This window comes from Neopsephotus bourkii, unplaced genomic scaffold (genome assembly GCF_033783945.1).
Source record: "Neopsephotus bourkii isolate Nb327-2 ecotype Australia unplaced genomic scaffold, CSIRO-AGI_Nbou_v1 NB_1735, whole genome shotgun sequence".
In the NCBI taxonomy this organism is placed as follows: Eukaryota; Metazoa; Chordata; class Aves; order Psittaciformes; family Psittacidae; genus Neopsephotus; species Neopsephotus bourkii.
In genome coordinates this window covers 575,564-597,804 of record NW_026902209.1, presented here as the reverse complement: position 1 = coordinate 597,804, position 22,241 = coordinate 575,564, and the positions used below count along the sequence as shown (strand labels likewise).

The 22,241-nt window shown below is 55.2% G+C and overlaps 2 protein-coding genes across 3 annotated transcripts in view; both read right to left on the bottom strand.

Moving 5' to 3' along the window:
- STK32C (serine/threonine kinase 32C) overlaps positions 1–18,788 on the bottom strand; it is a 78,581-nt gene extending 59,793 nt beyond the window's left edge. For both annotated transcript variants that reach the window (XM_061376695.1, XM_061376696.1), the window contains exon 1: positions 18,649–18,788. In XM_061376695.1, the coding sequence (XP_061232679.1) occupies positions 18,649–18,733 (85 nt within the window). In that variant the 5' untranslated portion in view covers positions 18,734–18,788. The remainder of the gene's footprint in view (positions 1–18,648) is intronic.
- The window catches only part of BNIP3 (BCL2 interacting protein 3), a 237,499-nt gene that overhangs the window by 174,765 nt on the left and 40,493 nt on the right, over positions 1–22,241 (bottom strand). The window lies entirely within an intron of this gene.

The window sequence follows — 22,241 nt, the reverse complement described above, 5'->3', positions numbered from 1 at the left end:
CACGTATTGCATCCACAGCATGCACAACACCCACTGCACCCATGCAGCTGCTGGACACACACAGACAATAAGAACCACAGGGGATTTGTGCGTGTCACCCCATTCAGGGCACACTGACCCTGTAATGCCACCTAAGGCGACCCAGACCACAAAGCTTGGTCCCTGTGCTGGTGGAAGAGCTTCGTTGCCAGAGGCACTAACAGAGAGGGATGAGTTTAAACTAAAACTAAGTCTAAAAGCAGCAGAAGCTGCAGGCAGCAGAAGACCCAGGCACGGTTTTCGCACTCCATCCATTTCTTCACCCCCTTCATTTCCCAGGGCACAGTCCCACGGTGCACCCACAGTGACACCCCTTCATCCTCCCGGTGCTGAGTGTGAGGAGCACAAACCCACCATGGAGCACAGCCTGGCCTGGGAGGTCCAAACCCAGCTCAGCGGGGGCTTCCTCCGCAGGCTAACAGGTCCCTTCCTCATGGACCCCATCTCACCAGTCAAACCAGCCACCTGCAACACCTGGTACTCACACACTGGCAGAGGCCAACTGTAACCAAGGGGCACTCGGGACCGAGGACAAGCCCACATGAACAGAAGAGGCTCATCCTGCAGAGCAGCGCTGCAGACCATCGCTGGCACCACCCAGCAAACACCTCTGTGTGGCCAGAGAAAGGGAACAGTTAAGAGCTCATCTGCGGGCTGGTGCATCCCCAGCATCCAACACCATCCTTGGAAGCACTTGTAGGAAGGAACTCATGTATGTGGGGCATAGACTTGGCTTGGGCTCACAGCTACCAAATGTTGCTGTACCAAGACCTACTTCTGCGATACACTCAGCACTAGATGTGCTGTATGTTAGTACACAGGGAACTTGCAAGCACTGGGGCTTCCCAAAAAGGCTTAAAAACCAAGCCTGGAGAACAGAGCTGCTGCATAGGGAATCTGATCTTGGATCTATCAGAGCAACCCTAACCACACTCCCGGCGGCAGCAGCTCCAATTGAGGAACAAGCTGAGGGGTATCTGAGGGCCCTGAGGAGATGCTGTTCACTTGGTTATGTCCATATCCTAGGGAGGAGAATCACTTTTCTTTTTCCAAATGTACCAGGTGAACCAAGGAAGCTGTGAATGTCCCATCATCCCTGGCAGTGCTCAAGGGGCTTGGAGCAAGCTGCTCCAGTGGAAGGGGTCCCTGCCCGTGGCAGGGGTTGGAGCTGGGTGAGCTTTGAGTCCTTTCCAACCCAAACCAGGCTGGGATTCTACATTTATGGCAATGTAAGTCATTACTTACATGTGATGATTACTCCTGACTGCAGTCACGGATCTGACCTTTTCCCTGTCCAGTGAGAAGGGTGTTGCTGGTGGCAGAGAAGAGGCAAGAGACAGCTCCGGGCAGCGTGGCGCTTGTATCCGCATTGTCCCAGGGCAATCTTGTAAACCATGTACATGGATTGACAACAGCCTGGACATTCATGAAGCCTCCTCGGTGAGTGCCAACCCGGCTCTGTTGCAAGATCTGCTGTATCTGCTCCTGACAAGGCAGCAGCCCCATAGCCATCCCATCTCCCGCTGCAGACACCACTTGCTGCTCCCCTCCCCTTTTGGTTTATCCAAAACTACTGAAAATGTCTGGATTTTGCTTAAAACCAGAGCCAGCTGCCCCGCGCAGGGGAGTCCTGCCTGCAGTGCCAAAGCCACACATATATGGAATCCAGGCTTGAGTAAGGAGCCATCCAAAGAGCACCAAGCTGGATGGGTACGGCCATACCGGGCCCGCTCCCCGCATCCCTCCCTGCCATAAATGCCAGTTTATTCTTGCTATTCTTTATGCCCTGTGACATTAGCAGAGTAAATTTAGAAACAACAGACTCTTTATATAGCAACAGCCAACCTGTGGACAGCAGTGCCCTGAGACTGCAGAACACATCCTCCACTCCTGGTTTCTTAAGGGCTGTCAGGTTGTATTACCACTGCCAGGCTGACGAGCGAAGGGAGCAATTGGGACGCTCACTTCTGCCAGGACGTGTGCTGAAGGGCAGGAGCTGCTCCTGCCCGGCCAGCCCAGGCTGCTCAGTTACCCCTGGTAGCTCCTGGTACAGCCATACATGCAGATGGGTGTCTGGGTGGCTCAGAGACCTGATCCTGAGCAGGAACTGTGTGGAAAGTGAAGGAGTGGTGCTGTCTGGTTAAGAAAAATGAGAACAAATATGTTTCCATGGATTCTTAAGGGATGGGAAGGGTTGTGGTGGAGCTCTGATGAATGGAGAGGGAAAGCCCTGCTCCCAGCACTGACCAGCCAGGAGCAGAGGCTGACAAGGGGTTCCTGGCCTCAGCTCTGAGCATCCCCAGCACCAAGCACAGGAGTGGTGGGTCCACACCAGACCTCCCCGTTGCTATGGAAATACAGCTAATAATGAGCAGCAAGAGTAATAGTGGAGATGCACCAGTTGCTAACGTGGAATCCAGTGCGCTGCACTGCGCTGCGCTGCAACAACAGCCCAACTCCTCACACACAACCACACAAATGTGTCTTAGGGCAATGGAGCCATTCTGGAGAAAGGGAAAAACCTGATGCTTTATGTTCAAAGGTCAGGGAAACAGCTTACAAGAATATTCCAAGTAGACAGGCTGTTGCTAATCCCTTGGAAAGGCCCTGACACCGTACTTTGGGGGATTTAGAACAGTAATTAATAGGAACATTTGCAATATTAATCACCAACAAAGCTCTTCCAAGAAAGTGAGCCACATTAAATCCAGTAGCTGTGGATAACTCAAGTCCTCAGACCCGGTGTGTTCTTTCTGTGTACCTACAGCAAGCAACAAAGGCTGCTCAAAGCAGAAAAGGAGCCACCTCCTCCTTGATTAAGTCCGTGTTTTATGCAGGAGCAAACACTGAGGCATTGTGAAGGAATAACCAGGCTCAGGCAGCAACTGCTGTGCAGTTGATCACACGCGGGCAGAAGTCCCTGCGTTCTGGGGGTTAATCCCTGTTTGCAAGGTGGGAGTTGATCCCCTGGAAGTCCCGTGCCAGGCGCACCCAGGCTGGACACAGAGCAGAGCATTCCCGATGTCCCTGCAGAGCACCCCAGGGATTCATGCTCCCTGCGGGCACATGGAGCATCACCCTGCCATGGAGCACTGCGCTCGGAGGCGGGCAGGAGTCCTGTCCTCAGGGAGCCAGCTGCATCCAAACAGCAGCTACTTCTTGTGCTCCCTCATGTCTATTGCAGGGCAGCTTCCTTCCTGCAGGAACCGTCTCCCTGCTCAGTTGTCTCCCATTCCACTGCTCTTACCATGACACAGCTACACGAGTGCCGTTGTGCTGGTGGCTCTCCAGCCACCCCGCAGGGCTTTCATCCAGCACTGCCTCATTCTCCCACCCTTTATTACACTCAATGAGGGCACCAAGCACTCAGGTTTCAGGTGAGAACAAGACAGACTTGAGCATTACCATTGTTATTTACATTACAAGCGAGCCTTTAAGAGGTCTGAGACTGCAAAAACAGGTCTTTAGGGGAGCAAACTTCATTATTCAGTATCATGCCTTCTACCATTTATGTTTCCTGGTTATCCCTGCTTTTCCCCCATAACTCCAGAAACGTTCTGGTTTCCTGCGGGCTCTGTGTGTAACAGAACTCTTTGTAACCACGAGTCTGCAGGAATATTTTCTACAATCAGCTGCTTCTGGGTTTGGATCAAAAGAGGCTTTTACTACTTGCCACACCAGCAAATTCACTGTGGGCCATGAAACAGAGCCTTGTTCCTCCTGCTATTCCACTGTGGCTGGTGACAACTATTGGAACACAGGGAAAACCAACCCCCAAAAGCTGCTCACGCACAGAAGGGTCAGTCAGTCTGCTCTCCTACCACAGTGCTGAGCCTGTGGGGTTACAAGCACAAACATCCGGCTTCCACATGAGGCAAGCAGACACGAACCCAGCAGCAGCTCAGTTACAGCTACACTTCACTCATTGCTCATCATCTGCAGTGTCCGAGAGGCATTTCATCTGCCAGAGCTGCAGTGGGGGAGACGCTTCGAAATGAAAGGCAGTTTTCTTGCTGCTTAACACATATAAAGCACTGCTGCATAGACCCCAGTTAGAGCATTTAAGGGGGTCTCTGCTACAGCATTCCATTCCAGTTGCGTACCATAAAAAAAAACAACAAAAAGGAAGAACCTCCTAGAAGGGCGGGTGGTCACAGTCAGCTGGATTCACCTCCTGGCTACTGGATGGACTAGCACCATGGAAATACAGCTGGTGTCTGGTTTGGCTGGTGGTTTCTTTTAACAGGTCATGTTAATGACAGTCCTGGCACCAGCCATGAATCCCCCCATGGCAGGAATCTGCTTCACAGGAGGGTCACCTCGATGCAGCCCGAGATGCCATAGATGCCACATCTATGGCTGCACAGAGCACCCACAACAATGGATACCCTCAGGGCACGGGGATCCAAAGGAGCATCCTCGACAGACAGCATTAACAGAGGGTATGTGCTAACCTGCAGCAGCATAAAGCCTCCTCTCCTCCAGCAGGCAGCACTTATCCCGCTGTTTAAAAGCCCACAAGTCCCTTGTTTACTCGCATGGCGATGCGCGCGGTATCTGCATGTGTGTACATCGCACTTGGAGTTCATTTCCACGTTCCCAGCTGAGGCAGCTTTCCCTGCGACAGCCCTGTCAACACTGCCATGATGGCTTGAAAACAAACTGGATCCGCTTCCCCAGAGCAGCCACCGGTGGGTTTGCTCCAGGACGCTATTTTAGGCGCACGGTCCTATCTTTGTCCCGGCGGCTCATGAGCAGCCAACGCGCTCCCAAAATACCTTCCTCTGGGATCAATGGATGTGCCACTCCTCAGAGCTGCTGCAGCATTTCAGTCATAGGAACATAGAATCCCAGACTGGTTTGGGTTGGAAGGGACCTCAATGCTCCTCCAGTTCCAACCCCTGCCACGGGCAGGGACCCCTTCCACTGGAGCAGCTTGCTCCAAGCCCCTGTGTCCAACCTGGCCTTGAGCACTGCCAGGGATGGGGCAGCCACAGCTTCTCTGGGCAAGCTGAGGTCCCCGGTGTCCCTGTGACTGCCGGTGTTCCCATGGTCCTGAGCTCTGCCACGTGTCAGGCACTGGGTGATGGAAGGGGCTTGGTTTTGCAAAGAAGGGAAAATGAAGACCAAGGCAGTATAAATGAGTGTCTGTTGGTCACATAGGCTTGCCACGGACATAAATCTGGTAAGGAAAGAGCCACCTGAAGATCTTGGTGCCAAGCAAGGCTTGGCCCCAGGCAGGAGCAGTGATCCCCTCAATGCCCCCTGTTCTTTATTTTGGAGGTGTCAGAAGGGATGTACCCCTTGGACAGACCCCATCGACACACACGAGCACCGTGGGGAACGTGCCTGCCTGCCCTGAACCCGCCGGAGCGCTCCATGGATCATAGGATCATGGAACAGTCAGGGTTGGAGTGACCATAACTCAACACCTGGAGAGCAGACCCGAGCCCGCAGTGGGCCGTCAGGCAGCATTAGCCACCAAGTTTCCCCCCGCCGGGTGCCGCGGCCGCCTCGCTGCCTGCTTGTGCCCACGCTGGTTTGCCCATGGCAATAAAGACTCCCACAGCCACAGCAAGAGAGAGGAGAGGCAGCAAAGGAAAATTGCCATGGCGGGGAAGAGGAGGATGAGGCCTTCGGGGAGAGGAGGAGGTGAGGAGGGGGCACCCTTGGAGATGCTGAACCAAGTACATGGGAAAATACAAACCATGCCAGAGGAGACTGCAACTTCCCAAGCGGCACCGAGGGGCCAACAGGGACTGGATTGTGTGCCGATGCTACTCCCCATTTGGATAAACAAGCAATTCACTCTAGTTAACAGAAACCTGTCATTTTATACCTAATTTCACACACTGATCTTTCTATCAGAAAGCCATGTAGAAAAATACACCACATGCTGAAAATAATCATTAATCAATGGCTGAGTTCCCCTCGGACCTGCTTGTTTTGACACTTGCCTGCAGTTTTGCTGCAGTTTTCCTGCTGTGGCATTTAATGGGCAATAAAAAACAATTTAACACAATGAACAGCGAATGTAAGTGTCCCCCGGCCCCCGCACCCACCACCACCAGGCGCCACACCGGCACTGAGCCCTTGCCTGGCACTGGTTTACAAGCTGTCGGTACCACAGGTCACTGTTACGGTGCTGTCCTCCCAGTAACTGATCACTGAAAGCAGGGTCCGGATTGCCAGTGGGTCTGAAGAATGAGTTAGCACAGCCAAAAGATGGAGAGCCATGACCAGCTGGGGCTGGGGCAGCTCTGCTCTGGAGCCAGGCTGAGAGAGCTGGGCTGGGGCAGCCTGGAGAAGAGAAGGCTCCTGAAGGGGAGACCTGAGAGCAGCTCCAGTGCCTAAAGGGGCTGCAGGAAAGCTGGAGAGGGGCTTGGGCCAAGGGCCTGTAGGGACAGGGCAAGGGGAATGGCTTGAACCTGCCTGAGGGGAGACTGAGCTGAGCTCTTAGGCAGAAGCTCTTCCCTGTGAGGGTGCTGAGGCGCTGGCACAGGGTGCCCAGAGAAGCTGTGGCTGCCCCATCCCTGGCAGTGCTCAAGGCCAGGTTGGACACAGGGGCTTGGAGCAAGCTGCTCCAGTGGAAGGGGTCCCTGCCCGTGGCAGGGGTTGGCACTGGCTGAGCTTTAAGGTCCCTTCAACCCAAACCATTCTATGACTCTATGATGTCTGAGCAGAGCAGCACAGCATCACCATCAGCAGCCTCCTGTGAGCCTCTCTTTGCCCATCAGCTCCATTCAGAAGCTCTGTCTGTGTTTCCCATCCAGCTATGCCTGAGCCTCAGGAGTCTCCAGCTACTTCCCAGTACCAGCACTAAGCAGTACTGGTGCTGCAGGGCCAAGCCAGGCACACACACACCGGGGAGGAAGCCCCAGCCAACACCTGCCCCCAGCTCCCTGCTCTGGCTGCTCCATCCATATCGCTTCCCAGTGCAGGGGTTCATTCCTCCAGCAGCGCTCTCTGGGGAGCCCAGAGCACTGTGCTGAGCCCATAGCAACAGCTCAGCCCCACGCTGGCTCCCCCGGTAGTGCCTGCTGCCGGTTAAAGGTGCAGCCAAGTATGAAAGGGAATGAACACATCAAGGTCAGGCCCTGCAGGCACTGGAGCCGCCGTGCTCTGGGCATCACCAGAGCCACCAGCCAGTCTGATTGAGCAGGAACGATGGGGAAGATCCCAGGCGTTATGGAGACACACGCCCGGCACCGGCTGGAGTGTGTCATCCCTGCACCAAGGACCTGCCGAGCGCTCTCTGTGCTGGAGGAGTCACGAATCGAGGGCAGGTCAGGGTTTGAGCAAGTCGAGAACAACAAGGTTTGAATATGAAATTATAGGGACTGCTTGAACGTGTACGAATGATTCATGTGATTACCACATGCAGCATCGAGCCTTTAAAGTGCAAATTATTTGGGACCAAGCCTTAGCCGTATTTTCCATGAGGCATAAACCACCCCCTCCAACAGAGCAAACAATCCAAGTCCAACATATATCATTTTCTGTGCTTCCCTCTTTCTGGGCTTGCCTGCCAGGGTCCATTAAGAGTGGGAAACCTGTAAAGCATAAAGCCAGTGTGCAGTATGCGGCTTTCCCGGGGATTATATGGCACTTGTTTTACAAGGTGGTTTAAAAAGGGTCTTTCACAAGAGGTGTAATAACCTTCTGACAACAAAACCACACTGACTCATGGAGGTAATGATGTGTGCAGCCACCATCAGGGCAGTGACAGCAAGAGATTTACCTGCTGATGGCTGTGCCTCCATAGCTGGGGAGGGAGGGCTGCAACCAGCACACTCCACCACACCATAGCCACGGATACACATCCAACCACACCGCAGCCACGGATACACATCCAACCGCACCGCAGCCACGGATACACATCCAACCACACCGCAGCCACAGATGCACATCCAACCGCACCGCAGCCACGGATACACATCCAACCACACCGCAGCCACGGATACACATCCAACCGCACTACAGCCACGGATACACATCCAACCACACCGCAGCCACGGATACACATCCAACCACACCGCAGCCACGGATACACATCCAACCGCACCGCAGCCACGGATACACATCCAACCGCACCGCAGCCACAGATGCACATCCAACCGCACCGCAGCCACGGATACGCATCCAACCGCACCGCAGCCACGGATACACATCCAACCACACCGCAGCCACGGATACACATCCAACCGCACCGCAGCCACGGATACACATCCAACCGCACCGCAGCCACGGATACACATCCAACCACACCGCAGCCACGGATACACATCCAACCGCACTACAGCCACGGATACACATCCAACCACACCGCAGCCACGGATACACATCCAACCACACCGCAGCCACGGATACACATCCAACCGCACCGCAGCCACGGATACACATCCAACCGCACCGCAGCCACAGATGCACATCCAACCGCACCGCAGCCACGGATACGCATCCAACCACACCGCAGCCACGGATACACATCCAACCGCACCGCAGCCACAGATACACATCCAACCGCACCGCAGCCACAGATACACATCCAACCGCACCGCAGCCACGGATACACATCCAACCGCACCACAGCCACGGATACACATCCAACCACACCGCAGCCACAGATGCACATCCAACCGCACCACAGTCACGGATACACATCCAACCGCACCACAGTCACGGATACACATCCAACCGCACCACAGCCACGGATACACATCCAACCGCACCACAGCCACGGATACACATCCAACCACACCGCAGCCACAGATGCACATCCAACCACACCGCAGCCACAGATACACATCCAACCGCACCACAGCCACGGATACACATCCAACCGCACCACAGCCACGGATACACATCCAACCACACCGCAGCCACGGATACACATCCAACCACACCGCAGCCACAGATGCACATCCAACCGCACCACAGTCACGGATACACATCCAACCGCACCACAGCCACGGATACACATCCAACCACACCGCAGCCACAGATGCACATCCAACCACACCGCAGCCACGGATACACATCCAACCGCACCACAGCCACAGATACACATCCAACCACACCGCAGCCACAGATACACATCCAACCACACCGCAGCCACAGATACACATCCAACCACACCGCAGCCACGGATACACATCCAACCACACCGCAGCCACGGATACACATCCAACCGCACCGCAGCCACGGATACACATCCAACCGCACCGCAGCCACGGATACACATCCAACCGCACCGCAGCCACGGATACACATCCAACCGCACCACAGCCACGGATACACATCCAACCGCACCGCAGCCACGGATACACATCCAACCACACCGCAGCCACAGATGCACATCCAACCACACCGCAGCCACAGATACACATCCAACCACACCGCAGCCACAGATACACATCCAACCACACCGCAGCCACAGATACACATCCAACCGCACCGCAGCCACGGATGCACATCCAACCACACCGCAGCCACGGATACACATCCAACCGCACCGCAGCCACGGATACACATCCAACCACACCGCAGCCACAGATACACATCCAACCACACCGCAGCCACAGATACACATCCAACCACACCGCAGCCACAGATACACATCCAACCACACCGCAGCCACAGATGCACATCCAACCACACCGCAGCCACAGATGCACATCCAACCGCACCACAGCCACGGATACACATCCAACCGCACTACAGCCACAGATACACATCCAATCACACCACCGTGAATGCACGTCCAACCACACCGCAGCCACACGCTGTGCTCGAGCAGGTTTCACTTCTCAGGCGCACTCAGTGTGTGCCTGCAGCGTGCACTGACAGGCAGGGTCTCACGCTCAGCACATGTGCCATCCAGTGCCTCAGAAGGGGGTTTCTGCACCTCAGGTAGCACAGAAGTGGCAGTAGCAATGAAAAGCTATCTGCAAGGCAAAGGAAAACGTGTTTGAGCCAACACACAGAGGCTCCTGAGCTGCGCAGGCACCGTGCTGCTGCCGATGCGGTCAGTGGCAAACAGACCTGGCAGGACCCCGACTGCCCCCGACACTCCTGGCTGATTAACTGACATCTGATGCAGGCGCTTTCCAGCACTACAGTTTGCTCTGGTTTAACCACTGTAATTAGCATTCACTGCAGCACCTCGGGTTTACCTGATCCTCTGGAGAGCTGCTTGCTCAGAGGAACCTGAGCTTCAGCCCAAGCCCCTTCAATCCATCAGTGTACTCGGCCACTAGACCTGAAAGCACGTGGCAATTCTTCAAGTGACCATGAAAGGGGACCCACATGAGTACTTCTCCACGTGCCCTTATACTGAATATCCCACCTATACACCAGCAACTTTAAATGCCAGTGCTAGGAAGCGTCTCAGCTGTTAAGCTCTGAAACGCTGTGATAGTTTCTTTTCAATGCAAGTTTCTTTTCAGTTTCTACAGAGTTTTCTTATTCCCCACCATTCCCCCATCCCACGTATCTGAAGCTGCCTCTCAACCCACAGGACACAGCTCTTAGCCTGAATCTGAACCAGTGATGCCAGCTTTTGTTCACTGTGAGTTTGGGGTTGGTTGGGTGGGTGCTGGAGGGTGAAGGTGTTTTCTGGTCAGGGAGTTAACCCAAAATGCAGACAGGACTTTTCCTGAGCAAAGGCAGATGTATTTTCCCTTGTACAGGCCATGCAGAAACAGGGGACCCAAAGCAACGCACCAGTATCACAGAGCCACGCTGCCACACCTATGCTCTTACCCTCACTGCTCTGCTCCATCCCAGAGCTACTCAGTGCAAGTTCTCCAGTGCTCCAACACGCTCTAACTGGTGTATTACCCCTGTATGCAATCCCCTGCCTCTTCAGTCAGCTAGGCTGTAAGGAAAGGAAAACCCTGGACAGTAAGGTAACTTTCTGTGTTGGAACAGCCTCTTGCAGGTGAACCTGAAAGCACCATCAGCTCAGGAGCCCCCAGCCCTCAGCTGGTGCCACTGGAAACAAACCAGTGCATTATCTGGAACAATAAAGAAAACGAGCTGTCAGCCCAGCTGTAACACCTTACACTGCTGGCTAAGTTAATCACAGAGCATGGCCAGCGCTCAGCCTGGGAGGGCCTGGTGCACACAGCCAAAGCAGCCAGCACTGAATTCAGAGCATCCCTCAGTGCCTGCCGCCCTTTGCTGGGCCCAGGTGGTGGAAAAGCTGCTGAGCCCCAGGCTCGCTGTGAATTAGCACATCCCATTCACCCACTGGCACCTCTCACCGCTCGCTCGGAGCACCGGTTCCCACACGCCAAAAGCGCTTTCAATTTTCCATAACTGTCACCTAAAGCACTTTAATTCCTGGCGCACAGTGGGAGGGGAAGAGGACACTGACATTCATCTTCCCTTCTTAGGAGAAGCCACTCGCGAGCTGCCCCGCTTCTCCCGATTTCAGGAGATAAATGTCAAAGCAAAGGCTGGCCATCGCTGCTGCTCCCCTGCTGCACTCCCATCTACACACAGCACACCCAGCACCGTGGCCTCACTGGTGTGCACACCCCTGCCCTCCCATCGCTACTGCACCGTGCCCCATGTTACTTATCTACAACTTCAAGACTTGTCACAGAATCCCAGCCTGGGTTGGGTTGAAGGAACCTTAAAGCTCACCCAGCTCCAACCCCTGCCACGGGCAGGGACCCCTTCCACTGGAGCAGCTTGCTCCAAGCCCCTGTGTCCAACCTGGCCTTGAGCACTGCCAGGGATGGGGCAGCCACAGCTTCTCTGGGCACCCTGTGCCAGCGCCTCAGCACCCTCACAGGGAAGAGCTTCTGCCTAAGAGCTCAGCTCAGTCTCCCCTCGGGCAGGTTCAAGCCATTCCCCTTGGCCTGTCATTTTACCCTGATCTCTCTCTAGAGCTCCCATGCATGCACCTTGCTCATACCCCATTGCTGTGCTGGCAGCACCTCCCTGCGCACCAGCAGAGGCAGGTATGGAGCTTCCTGGGGGAAGAGGCCAAGTGAGAGGAGGGCAGAGGAGCCTGCACAGCCCCGCACAGCCCCGCAGCTCCACCACAGAGCCCATCTGCAGCTCTGGTAATGGTGAACTTGTACACGGCAAACAGCAACAGAAACATGAAAACCCCACAAGGGCTGGAAAGAACAACGGAATGCTGGAACCATGGAATTACCAGTGCTTATGCAGACTCCGTGCTATGAGAGGAGGTTTGGCTTTGTAAACAGCTGTAAATGAGATGATTTAAATATATGTTCTCAAGCTGACACAAGTGGAGTACAAGCAAGGTCTCAGGCCAGCGATAGCAGCGACTTTCCATAATTTTCAGTGTTCAAGGGGAGAGAGACGTTTTGTCCCCCTTCGCCAGCATGATCCGGAGCAGTTTGTGTCCACATTTCTTTCAGCACTATTGAGAACAGACCCCGGCCTCCAGCGTGCTGAGTGACAGCAGGTTACTGATTATTTCTGAAGGAGAAATGCAGCCAGCAACACCAGTGCTGCCCATGGTGCCCCTCACATCCATGACCTGCGGTCGCTGAGCTCTCTGGGCTTGAGAGAGGCCTGCTCCTGCATCACACAACACACTGAAAAGCTTTACAGGCACAGAAGTTTTTAATGCTCAGATTGGACCAGGAGCATCGCCTGTGCTGGGTCCATGCACAGCGAGAGCCTGCCCCTTGGGCAAAGCACCCACAAATTGCTACATATGGAGGGGAAGGCAGATGCAAAGCAGCCCCAAAGCACCGCTGACAACACTAAACACAGTGGTTCTGACACCTCCTTGTGATTCCCACTCCCTCCTCTCCCCGCTCACTTGCTTAGCTGCCACTTGGATAATAGAGAAAGGCTTTTTTCTCTTGTTTTTAAATAACAGGGAAAGGCATCTGTGCTCCCAGCCCACAGCCACACAGGAGCCTGCCTAGGAAAAAAGTCTGCTTTATGATCTGATCAGTGATTGCTTTAGTAAGTGATGTGCAGAGCATGGGAGCTGAACACATCTGTGTGCAGCCCTACACAGGCAGTATTTGGGATGTGATAACCGCCTCACTGTGTGTTATTCCACAGCTTTCCAGTCAAAAGGAACGCTTCCTTCAAACTCAGTGCCCACAGCTCCAGGCTGGAGCCCCTGCTCTGCCAAGGCGGGGAGCGCAGTGCTCACAGCAGCAGGGACCCTGCTGCAGGGCAGCACCCGCACCGGGCTGGGCTGGCTGCCCAACAAGGAGCAGCACAAGGTTTAGGACACTCGGCACCTTTGGAGGGGGACAGAACCCCCTCCTGGTCCCTGGGTCAGGGTCAGTGGCCCTGTCCTGGCAGTGCAGTGGGGTGTCCCCAGACCCGGGGCAGACCTGGCTGGGTCAGTGGTAAGGGATGCACAAGGTCAGGGTTTGCCCCCTATCTCTGACAGCCTGACAGCATGCCCCGGTTTCACTGCAGGCTCCAACCCTCAGAACAAACAATCATGGGGAACAGTCCTGATTTGAGAAACCATCACCTAGTGCTGAGGAGGAGCTGGGCATCGCGCTCCCGTCGGATGGGAAAGAGGAACAGTGTCAGCACATTCAGTCTGCGATGACTGACTTCTTCACTTGAGCGTGGAGCGCTCCTGACGAGACGTGGATCTGAGCATCCTCCCTCAACTGCGGCTGGAGGCCCCCAGAGCCCGGCATCAGGACGACACCGTGCAAGAGGCAGGGTTGGCACCAGCGCAGCGCATCAGTGAACCCCGGCTCTGCTCGCTGCTGGCGGGGGACAGAGGGCTGCATGCACCGGGGTCTGTGTCACCCCCTCCTGCCCCGGGTCAGTGTCACCCCCTCCTGCCCCCGGTCAGTGTCACCCCCTCCTGCCCCCGGTCAGTGTCACCCCCTCCTGCCCCGGGTCTCTGTCACCCCCTCCTGCCCCGGGTCTCTGTCACCCCCTCCTGCCCCGGGTCTCTGTCACCCCCTCCTGCCCGCACGCCGCTTGCAGTGGATCAGGGATTATTTTAAGCACATTTCCCCAGGTTCTGCAGCTTCTCGCCCGTTTCCATGGGGACGGGCGCTGTGTGCTGCTGCCGGGGCTCTCCAGCCTCTCGCGGGCTCTGCGAGGGTGAGGATGAGGAGGAGGCAGAGCGGGGACTGTCCCTCCAGTGATGCCCAGGCTGCAGGAGTCCCTGGGCCCAGCACATCCAAAAGAGCCACACAATCACAGGATGGTTTGTGTTGGAAGGGACCTTAAAGCTCACCCAGCTCCAACCCCTGCCACAGGCAGGGACCCCTTCCACTGCCCGGCCAGCAAAGCATCCCCAAGACACGTATCAGTTTTCTTGTTTTGCCACAGAAACCTGTTTTTACACAACAGCATTTCTCAGCACGGAAACCCGCAGCAGGGGTCAGAGTGCCTCTTCTATTATACCCACATCAGCCAGTACATCATGCCACAGGGCAGACTGACCACCGTGCTGGATGGTGCCCCATGGCCAATGAAACCAGCATGGCCCCAAGCAAGTAGAGAGCACACATCCGCCCCATGGCTGCAAAGCCCAGTGTCCTGCCAGGATGGGAAGCCCTCGCCCCACTTCTCCCACACCCTTGCAGCTGGGGTTTGCTCCTCAAACCCATCTGGTGCCTCTCCCAGTATGAGTTGAGCCATCAGTTTTCCAACGGGGGTCATTCCCTAGGGGGGGAGGCAAAGCCACCCATGGTCACTTCACCTGAGCCAAAGGTGGTCCAAGGGCTGGGCAGTGGATGAGGAAAGGCTGAGAGAGCTGAGACAGTTCAGCTGGAGAAGAGAAGGCTCAGGGAGACCTCAGCACCAGGTGCCAGCATTTAAAGTGTGTGTACAAAGAAGACAGAGACTGCCTTTGCACAAGGATTCCCATGGGAAAGGTGATGGGCACAGGTTACTCCTGGGGAGATTCCAACCGGACACAAAAGGGGAATTTTTCCCAATGAGAACAACCAGCCATGGGAATAATCTCCCCAGGGAAGTGGTGACTCCCCAGTACTGGACACTGTAAAGGTTTGGCTGGACAGGGTGCTGGGACATCCAGTCCCGGTCATGCTGTGCCTGCAGAGGTTGGAGCAGATGATCCCCAAGGTCCCTTCAGCCTGGGATTCAGGATTCTGTGAATAACTGACCCCAAGTCCACACCTGGAGTCACTGGGTCACTGGAGCCCGTGGGCTGTAAATCTGGGAACTTGCTTTCAAAAGCTGATGCTGATGCAAGCGGAACGCACTTGACCCCCTTGCAAAGAGACATGCACACGATGGCAGGGGCAGGGAGGGCATGGGTAACAGAGGGATCCAGACAAAATACGGATCACGACACAAGCAATGGGGCTGCAGCACTGAAACCTCGGGAACTGGCTGGAAACCTCCCCCAGCACCAGGAAAGGGGCAGGAAGGCCTGGAGCACTCACCTTGGTGTGAGCAAAGGAAGGAGCCCTCAGCAGAAGGCGCAGATGGCTTTACATACTCCCATGGGTATTTACATACACTCTTTTAGTAAGCAGCTTGCATTCAGAAGCCACAACCAAAAGGCATGCTTGAAATTCTCTTTAGCTTGAATTTCCTCTTATCGCTGCATATAAAGATACAGCAGGCTCTGGTTTTCCCCTCTCTCGCATAACACAACTGTGGGCAATGCTCATAGCACCAAGTGTGTTCTATTTCCTATCACTCAGCCCTGGTTCCAAGTCCTAGCAACTCTGCTAAACTTTGTGTTTTAATATCTGCGTTGAAACACCCCCGTTGGCTTCACAATAAGGAGATTTTCCCACTTAGCATAAAAACAAAAGCACAAATAAACTGCAGGGGATGTCCATAACGCTTCCCAGAGAGATAACGGGAAATAACTTCTGCCCAGATGAAAATCAAGCCCCAAGATCACTGAGCCGAGACATCACAATGCCCTGAGCCTACCATGGGGAGAGGATGGTCCTCAGCAGCAGAGAGGCAGTGGGCACCCAACTGGGCCTTGTTTGGTGATGGTGGACAAGTGCCCTGACTGTGCAAGAATCATACGGAACCCCATAATCCCAGCCTGGTTTGTGTTGAAGGCACCTTAAAGCTCACCCAGCTCCAACCCCTGCCATGGGCAGGGACCCCTTCCACTGGAGCAGCTTGCTCCAAGCCCCTGTGTCCAACCTGGCCTTGAGCACTGCCAGGGATGGGGCAGCCACAGCTTCTCTGGGCACCCTGTGCCAGCGCCTCAGCACCCTCACAGGGAAGAGCTTCTGCCTAAGAGCTCAGCTCAGTCTCCCCTCGGGCAGGTTCAAGCCATTCCCCTTGGCCTGTCCCTACAGGCCCTTGTCCCAAGCCCCTCTCCAGGGTAAGAGGGATGAATACTGAGGGTGAATACTGTGCCTTGGTTTACTGCTCACTAGAATAAATGTTAACCTTCTACTTCCATACACCCTGTCATAATTAGCAGCATTAACCATTGGATTTTGACAGTCAGGCTCCTTCCAGGATACCCATCACTTGAAGCCACCCATAGGTAAGATTTCAGGCACTAACCTCTCCTTTCGATCCCTTTTTTTTTTTGTTTTTATTTATTTCATGTTAAATTGCCATCACTAGTAATTCTTCCACATTATGTCACACACAAAACCAAAGTACTAGCTGGCTTCTCTATATAAGTTACCGGAATGCCTTAAAAGATCTCCATAGCAACCTTGCCGTGACAGTAAATAGGAGTTCACCAGAACAACACAGTAATTGCTCTGAGCACACACTAAGAAGCCACCGCAAAAAAGCAGGCAATATTAAGTAAGTAAAGTCCTAATAAGTCTCCACAACTGCAGGAACTGCTTGAAAAGACCTTATGGGATGTTATCAGGTTTTGCTCAGTGGTCATCCACCTGCAGAGCTCCATTCCCTGTACTGGCTGTATTTCGGCTTGGTTCATAGATTTACTTGTGTTGAAGGCACCTCAAAGCTCCTCCAGCTCCAACCCCTGCCACGGGCAGGGACCCCTTCCACTGGAGCAGCTTGCTCCAAGCCCCTGTGTCCAACCTGGCCTTGAGCACTGCCAGGGATGGGGCAGCCACAGCTTCTCTGGGCACCCTGTGCCAGCGCCTCAGCACCCTCACAGGGAAGAGCTTCTGCCTAAGAGCTCAGCTCAGTCTCCCCTCGGGCAGGTTCAAGCCATTCCCCTTGGCCTGTCCCTACAGGCCCTTGTCCCAAGCCCCTCTCCAGCTTTCCTGCAGCCCCTTTAGGCACTGGAGCTGCTCTCAGGTCTCCCCTTCAGGAGCCTTCTCTTCTCCAGGCTGCCCCAGCCCAGCTCTCTCAGCCTGGCTCCAGAGCAGAGGTGATTTCAGAACAAACTGATCTCTGACTCACGCAGTGAAACCTCCAACTGAAGCGCCTTCACTCCTCCCTCGCTGTTCCGCTGACCCAGCACATCACATCCCAGGTGAAACATTCTCCACTTGGAGCACAAAACCACAGTCGCTCTGAGCAGCACTGCACACACACCACAGTCACCCCGACCCGACCCCACCACCCCGCTGCTGTTCTGAGGGCTGTTTCCCTACACCTCCTAGTACGAGACACAAGGGCTAACAGCGCAGTGTTAGGTTCTGAGCTGCCAGTTAACACTTGTTGGCGATACCGACTCGCTGCTTATCTAGGGAAAGCAGCCCCAGTTTCACTCCCCTTCAGCAGCACAGGCTCGGGTTTGGCCGCCCCTCACCAAGGGGACGCCGGCAGAGCCAGGGCTCACAGAAACGAGAACATCACCAGCCTCGAAGACTGAGATTAACGCACAGGACTCCAAGATTAACATATGTAACTCCAAGTTTACCCGGTGCAAAACCCCACCACCCCGAGCACCCAGGGGTTTAGCCAGCGCTCAGTGGGTGCCCAGGGCCAGCACAGCATGCTCTGTGTGCCGGGATTGCTCCCGGCGGTCCAGCACCCATCCAGCATCCACCACGCCCGAGGCTTCCCGCACCCGCAGTCCAAGCTTCCCTCCCCTGCTCCTCTGAAATAGCACCCTGCAGCCCAGGAGTCTCGTGCAGCCGTGGCACTACAACAAAGCCGAGGCAGCCCCCCCGCAGTGACACGCACTGCTTGGAGCTGAGACCAGCTCCGCTTGATGTTTGTGTTAAAAACACACATTTCCCTGCACAGGTGGAAACTTCACTGCTAAACCCTCCCCTCGCTGCCCGCTCCCCCGTTACCCGGTATCACAAGACCGGCTCCAGGGGCCTCCGCTCCCTGCGCCCGACGGGCAAACCCGCACCGGGACAGGACCCGCGGACCTCGGGCTCCTTCCTACTGCGCTGCGGGGACCCACCGAGCCGAGTGGAGCGGGGCTCAACAGGTCCGGGAATGGGCATCCGGGAAGGGGCTCAGCATCCCGGGAATGGGCACAATGGGACATCCAGCAGCCGGATAGAGCACCCTGAGGCAACCTGGGGCATGCCGGAGCTGGGCATTCGGGGGCTCGGCATTCGGGGGCTCAGCATTCCGGGGCATCCCGGTACTGGGTACACGACCCGAGACAGGGGCGGGCAACCCGGGGCACGCCGGAGCTCAGCATGCCGGAGCACGGCTCGCCACCCCGGAGCTCGCCATCCCGGAGCTCGCCACCCCGGAGCAGGGCTCGCCTTCCCGGCCCGCACTCACCGTCCTCCCGCTCGTCGAAGACCGGTCTCTTGGAGGAGGAGGCGCTCGCTCCCATCCTCTTCTTCCACTTGCCCCAGTGAAACATCGGGGCGAGGCGGTTGGCATCCCCTGCGCCGCTGCCCTGCGCCGCTGCCGCCGCCGCCGCCCTCAGCCGCCCGCCCGCATCGCAGCGCCCGGCGCCGCCGCCTCCCGAGCCCTGCCCGCGGGGGCCGCCACAGCGCGGCGGAGCCGGGAGCGCGGAGCCAGGCGGGCGGCGGGAGCCGGCGGCCGCAGCGCCGGGGGGCGGGAGCGGGGCGGGGCGGGGCGGGGCGGGGCGGGGCCGGGCAGGGCCGCCCTGGGCCGCCCTCGGCGCAGCGCCCCCGGCGGCGGGAAGGCAGCGGCACCGCCCGCAGGTGCGGCCGGGGCGGGGCGGGGCGGGGACTGCCCCGGGGGTGGATCCGGGCCCCGGAGCTCCGCGGCCGCGCTGGGACCGCTCAGGTGTGAGAGAGCTGCGGGTAAAGGCGGGCACTGCGGGAAGGGGCAGAGCTGCGACCTGCGCTGGGCTGCAGCGCACGGGGGGAGAACAGCGGGGTCAGGGAGGGGATCCTGCCCCTCTGCTCTGCTCTGGGGAGACCCCCCTGCAGCCCTGACCCAGCCCAGGGGCAGCAGCACAGGAGGGACGTGGAGCTGTTGGAGCGAGGCCAGAGGAGGCCATGGAGATGCTGCGAGGGCTGGAGCAGCTCTGCTCTGGAGCCAGGCTGAGAGAGCTGGGCTGGGGCAGCCTGGAGAAGAGAAGGCTCCTGAAGGGGAGACCTTAGAGCAGCTCCAGTGCCTAAAGGGGCTGCAGGAAAGCTGGAGAGGGGCTTGGGACAAGGGCCTGTAGGGACAGGCCAAGGGGAATGGCTTGAACCTGCCCGAGGGGAGACTGAGCTGAGCTCTTAGGCAGAAGCTCTTCCCTGTGAGGGTGCTGAGGCGCTGGCACAGGGTGCCCAGAGAAGCTGTGGCTGCCCCATCCCTGGCAGTGCTCAAGGCCAGGTTGGACACAGGGGCTTGGAGCAAGCTGCTCCAGTGGAAGGGGTCCCACCCCATGACAGGGAATTGCAGCTGGAGGAGCTTTGAGGTCCCTTCCAACCCAAACCAGATCGGGATTCTGTGATTTGAGGAAAGGCACAGAGTTACAGCATGGCCCAGCCTCTAACCACATTGGGTTTGGTTCTGAAAGCACAAATAGTTCATCCTAAATCTGTCAGGAGCACTCACTACCAATCTTTGATCTTACTAATGTGAAGGCAGCTGTGTTGATTTTTATTCAGCTATTGTAATAAACTAAGGACTTGATTTAAATTAGTGGGTAGCTTGGAAAGTCAGTGTTTCTCTTGTACAGATGTTCCACTGCGTTTCAGAAGCTTCCTCACTTAGAGATCTTTACTGAAGAAGTCATGGAGGATGTTGTGATACAGAGAATAAAAGCCTAAAGCTGGTCGTTTAGGCCTGAAATCACAGAATCCCATACTGGTTTCTGCTGAAAGAGACCTTAAAGCGCATCCAGTTCCAATCCCTGCCATGGGCAGGGACACCTTCCACTAGACCATAAACTACTGGGCTTGTGGGGTCACCTTCCAGGAGGCAGGAGAGGTGGGCAGTGAAGTCTATGGCTGCTGGTTCTGCCACGTGCAGTGTGCATACACAAGAGGAACACATCAGAACTGTCCAGTGACTGTTCAGCCATTGTTTTGTCTCTGTGACACCCTCAGGAAAGGGCTTGCACAATTCTGAGGCGATGCTCCCTGGGTTTTAATTTAAACCTTAGGCTCTTTTCTCCATGGAACAGTTTGAAAAGGATATCTTGGTTATTGCGCTCTTCACGCAAATTTTGCTCAGATTTAGTCATTATTTAAGAGCCTGGAAGTTGGGAAAGGATCTCAGGTGGAGGCTATAATTCACGAACAGTTTTCCAAAGGCAAAGAATAGTTCTTAAAGGATATTTCTGTGAGAAATCAGAAGAGTCACTCTCAGATAAGAAGCCAACACTTCTGTAGGAGGCAGTAAGTGTTGCTTCGTACAGGGGCAGGTTTAGTTTCCAACACGCTGCAAATGGCTGAGCTCTCAGCTTCCACTCCCCCCTTCTGCCTTTGCAAAGTATGAAAGAGGCCGTTAACCGTTGCTGTCCATCTGTCACTCCGGGTTGTTTCTCTTATTCCCTCTAAGATTCCGACAAGCGAAATCCACAGCACAGAATCATAGTCTTGTTCCAAGAAGCCTGCAGAATGTGGTGTAGGGAAAAAGAGTGGGAAAAGAGGATGTGATTGTCCTCATGCCAGCCCACCACATTTCTTGATGCCTTTGCCTGTGGAATGGCAGAAGTGACATCAACAAGGGCATCACCAGCAGAGACAAAGATGTCATTGTCCCACTCGACACCTGCTTTCATCACCATAAATCAGGATCAAGTTGCCTGGTATCAGTGAAGTCACCCTGAATAAAGCCAGTGTAACCAGAAACAGACCTGCCTGAAGCAGCATTACATTCTTTAGGGTATCTGTGCTCAGTGAGCTGATGAAAATGAAAACCATGACCAATTATCACAAAACTGCAGAGCCATGTAAGACACTCCTGATTTAGGGACAGAAACAAGGGGGCCAATATACCATGATATTACACTCCTCTTAAAAGCCCTTTACTGAAAATAATGGCTATAATTGCAACATGCTCAAGATGATGAAAAGAATATTACCGTAATCCTTAAAATTCACATGCTTCTCCATCAAGGAGAAAGCCAACAGAGAAAAGCCTATGTTTATTTTAAGCAGTCCCTCTGAAAGAACACATCATTCTTTCAATAAACATTACATAAGGGAGAAATGTCACATATTTGCCTATAATTAGTGTTTCTGTAAGTAGTGCCAACTCTATTTTTAAAGATGCTCATAGTAATCACTGTGATCCAGCTGCCTCAGGGCCTTTTGACTCCACCCCAGTTAACCAATAACCTCCTCCATCAGGTCCCTCTGCAGCAGCATACACACAATGCCTGCTGGGCAGCCCTAAAGCTGGCAGCAGGAGGGTAACAGCACCCTTCAGGGCAGAGCAGGGCTCCTCTCATCCCCAGTGCCAGCTGCAGTGCAGGGTTTACAAGGCTATTAGCAGCAGGTGCTCAAACCTCCAGTGATGCAAGTGCTGCCTCCTGCCTTCTCTACCCTCTTCTTCACAGAATCATAGAATAGTTAGGGTTGGAAAGGACCTCAAGATCATCCAGTTCCAACCCCCCTGCCATGAGCAGGGACACCTCGCTCTAAACCATCTCACCCAAGGCCTCGTCCAACCTGGCCTTGAACACTGCCAGGGATGGAGCATTCACAACCTCCCTGGGCAACCCATTCCAGTGCCTCACCACCCTCACAGGAAAGAATTTCCTCCTTAGATCCAATCTAAACTTCCCCTGTTTCAGTTTTAACCCATTACCCCTTGTCCTACCACTACAGTCCCTAATGAAGAGTCCATCCCCAGCATCCCTATAGGCCCCCTTCAGATACTGGAAGGCTGCTCTGAGGTCTCCACACAGCCTTCTCTTCTCCAGGCTGAACAGCCCCAATTTTCTCAGCCTATCTTCAAAT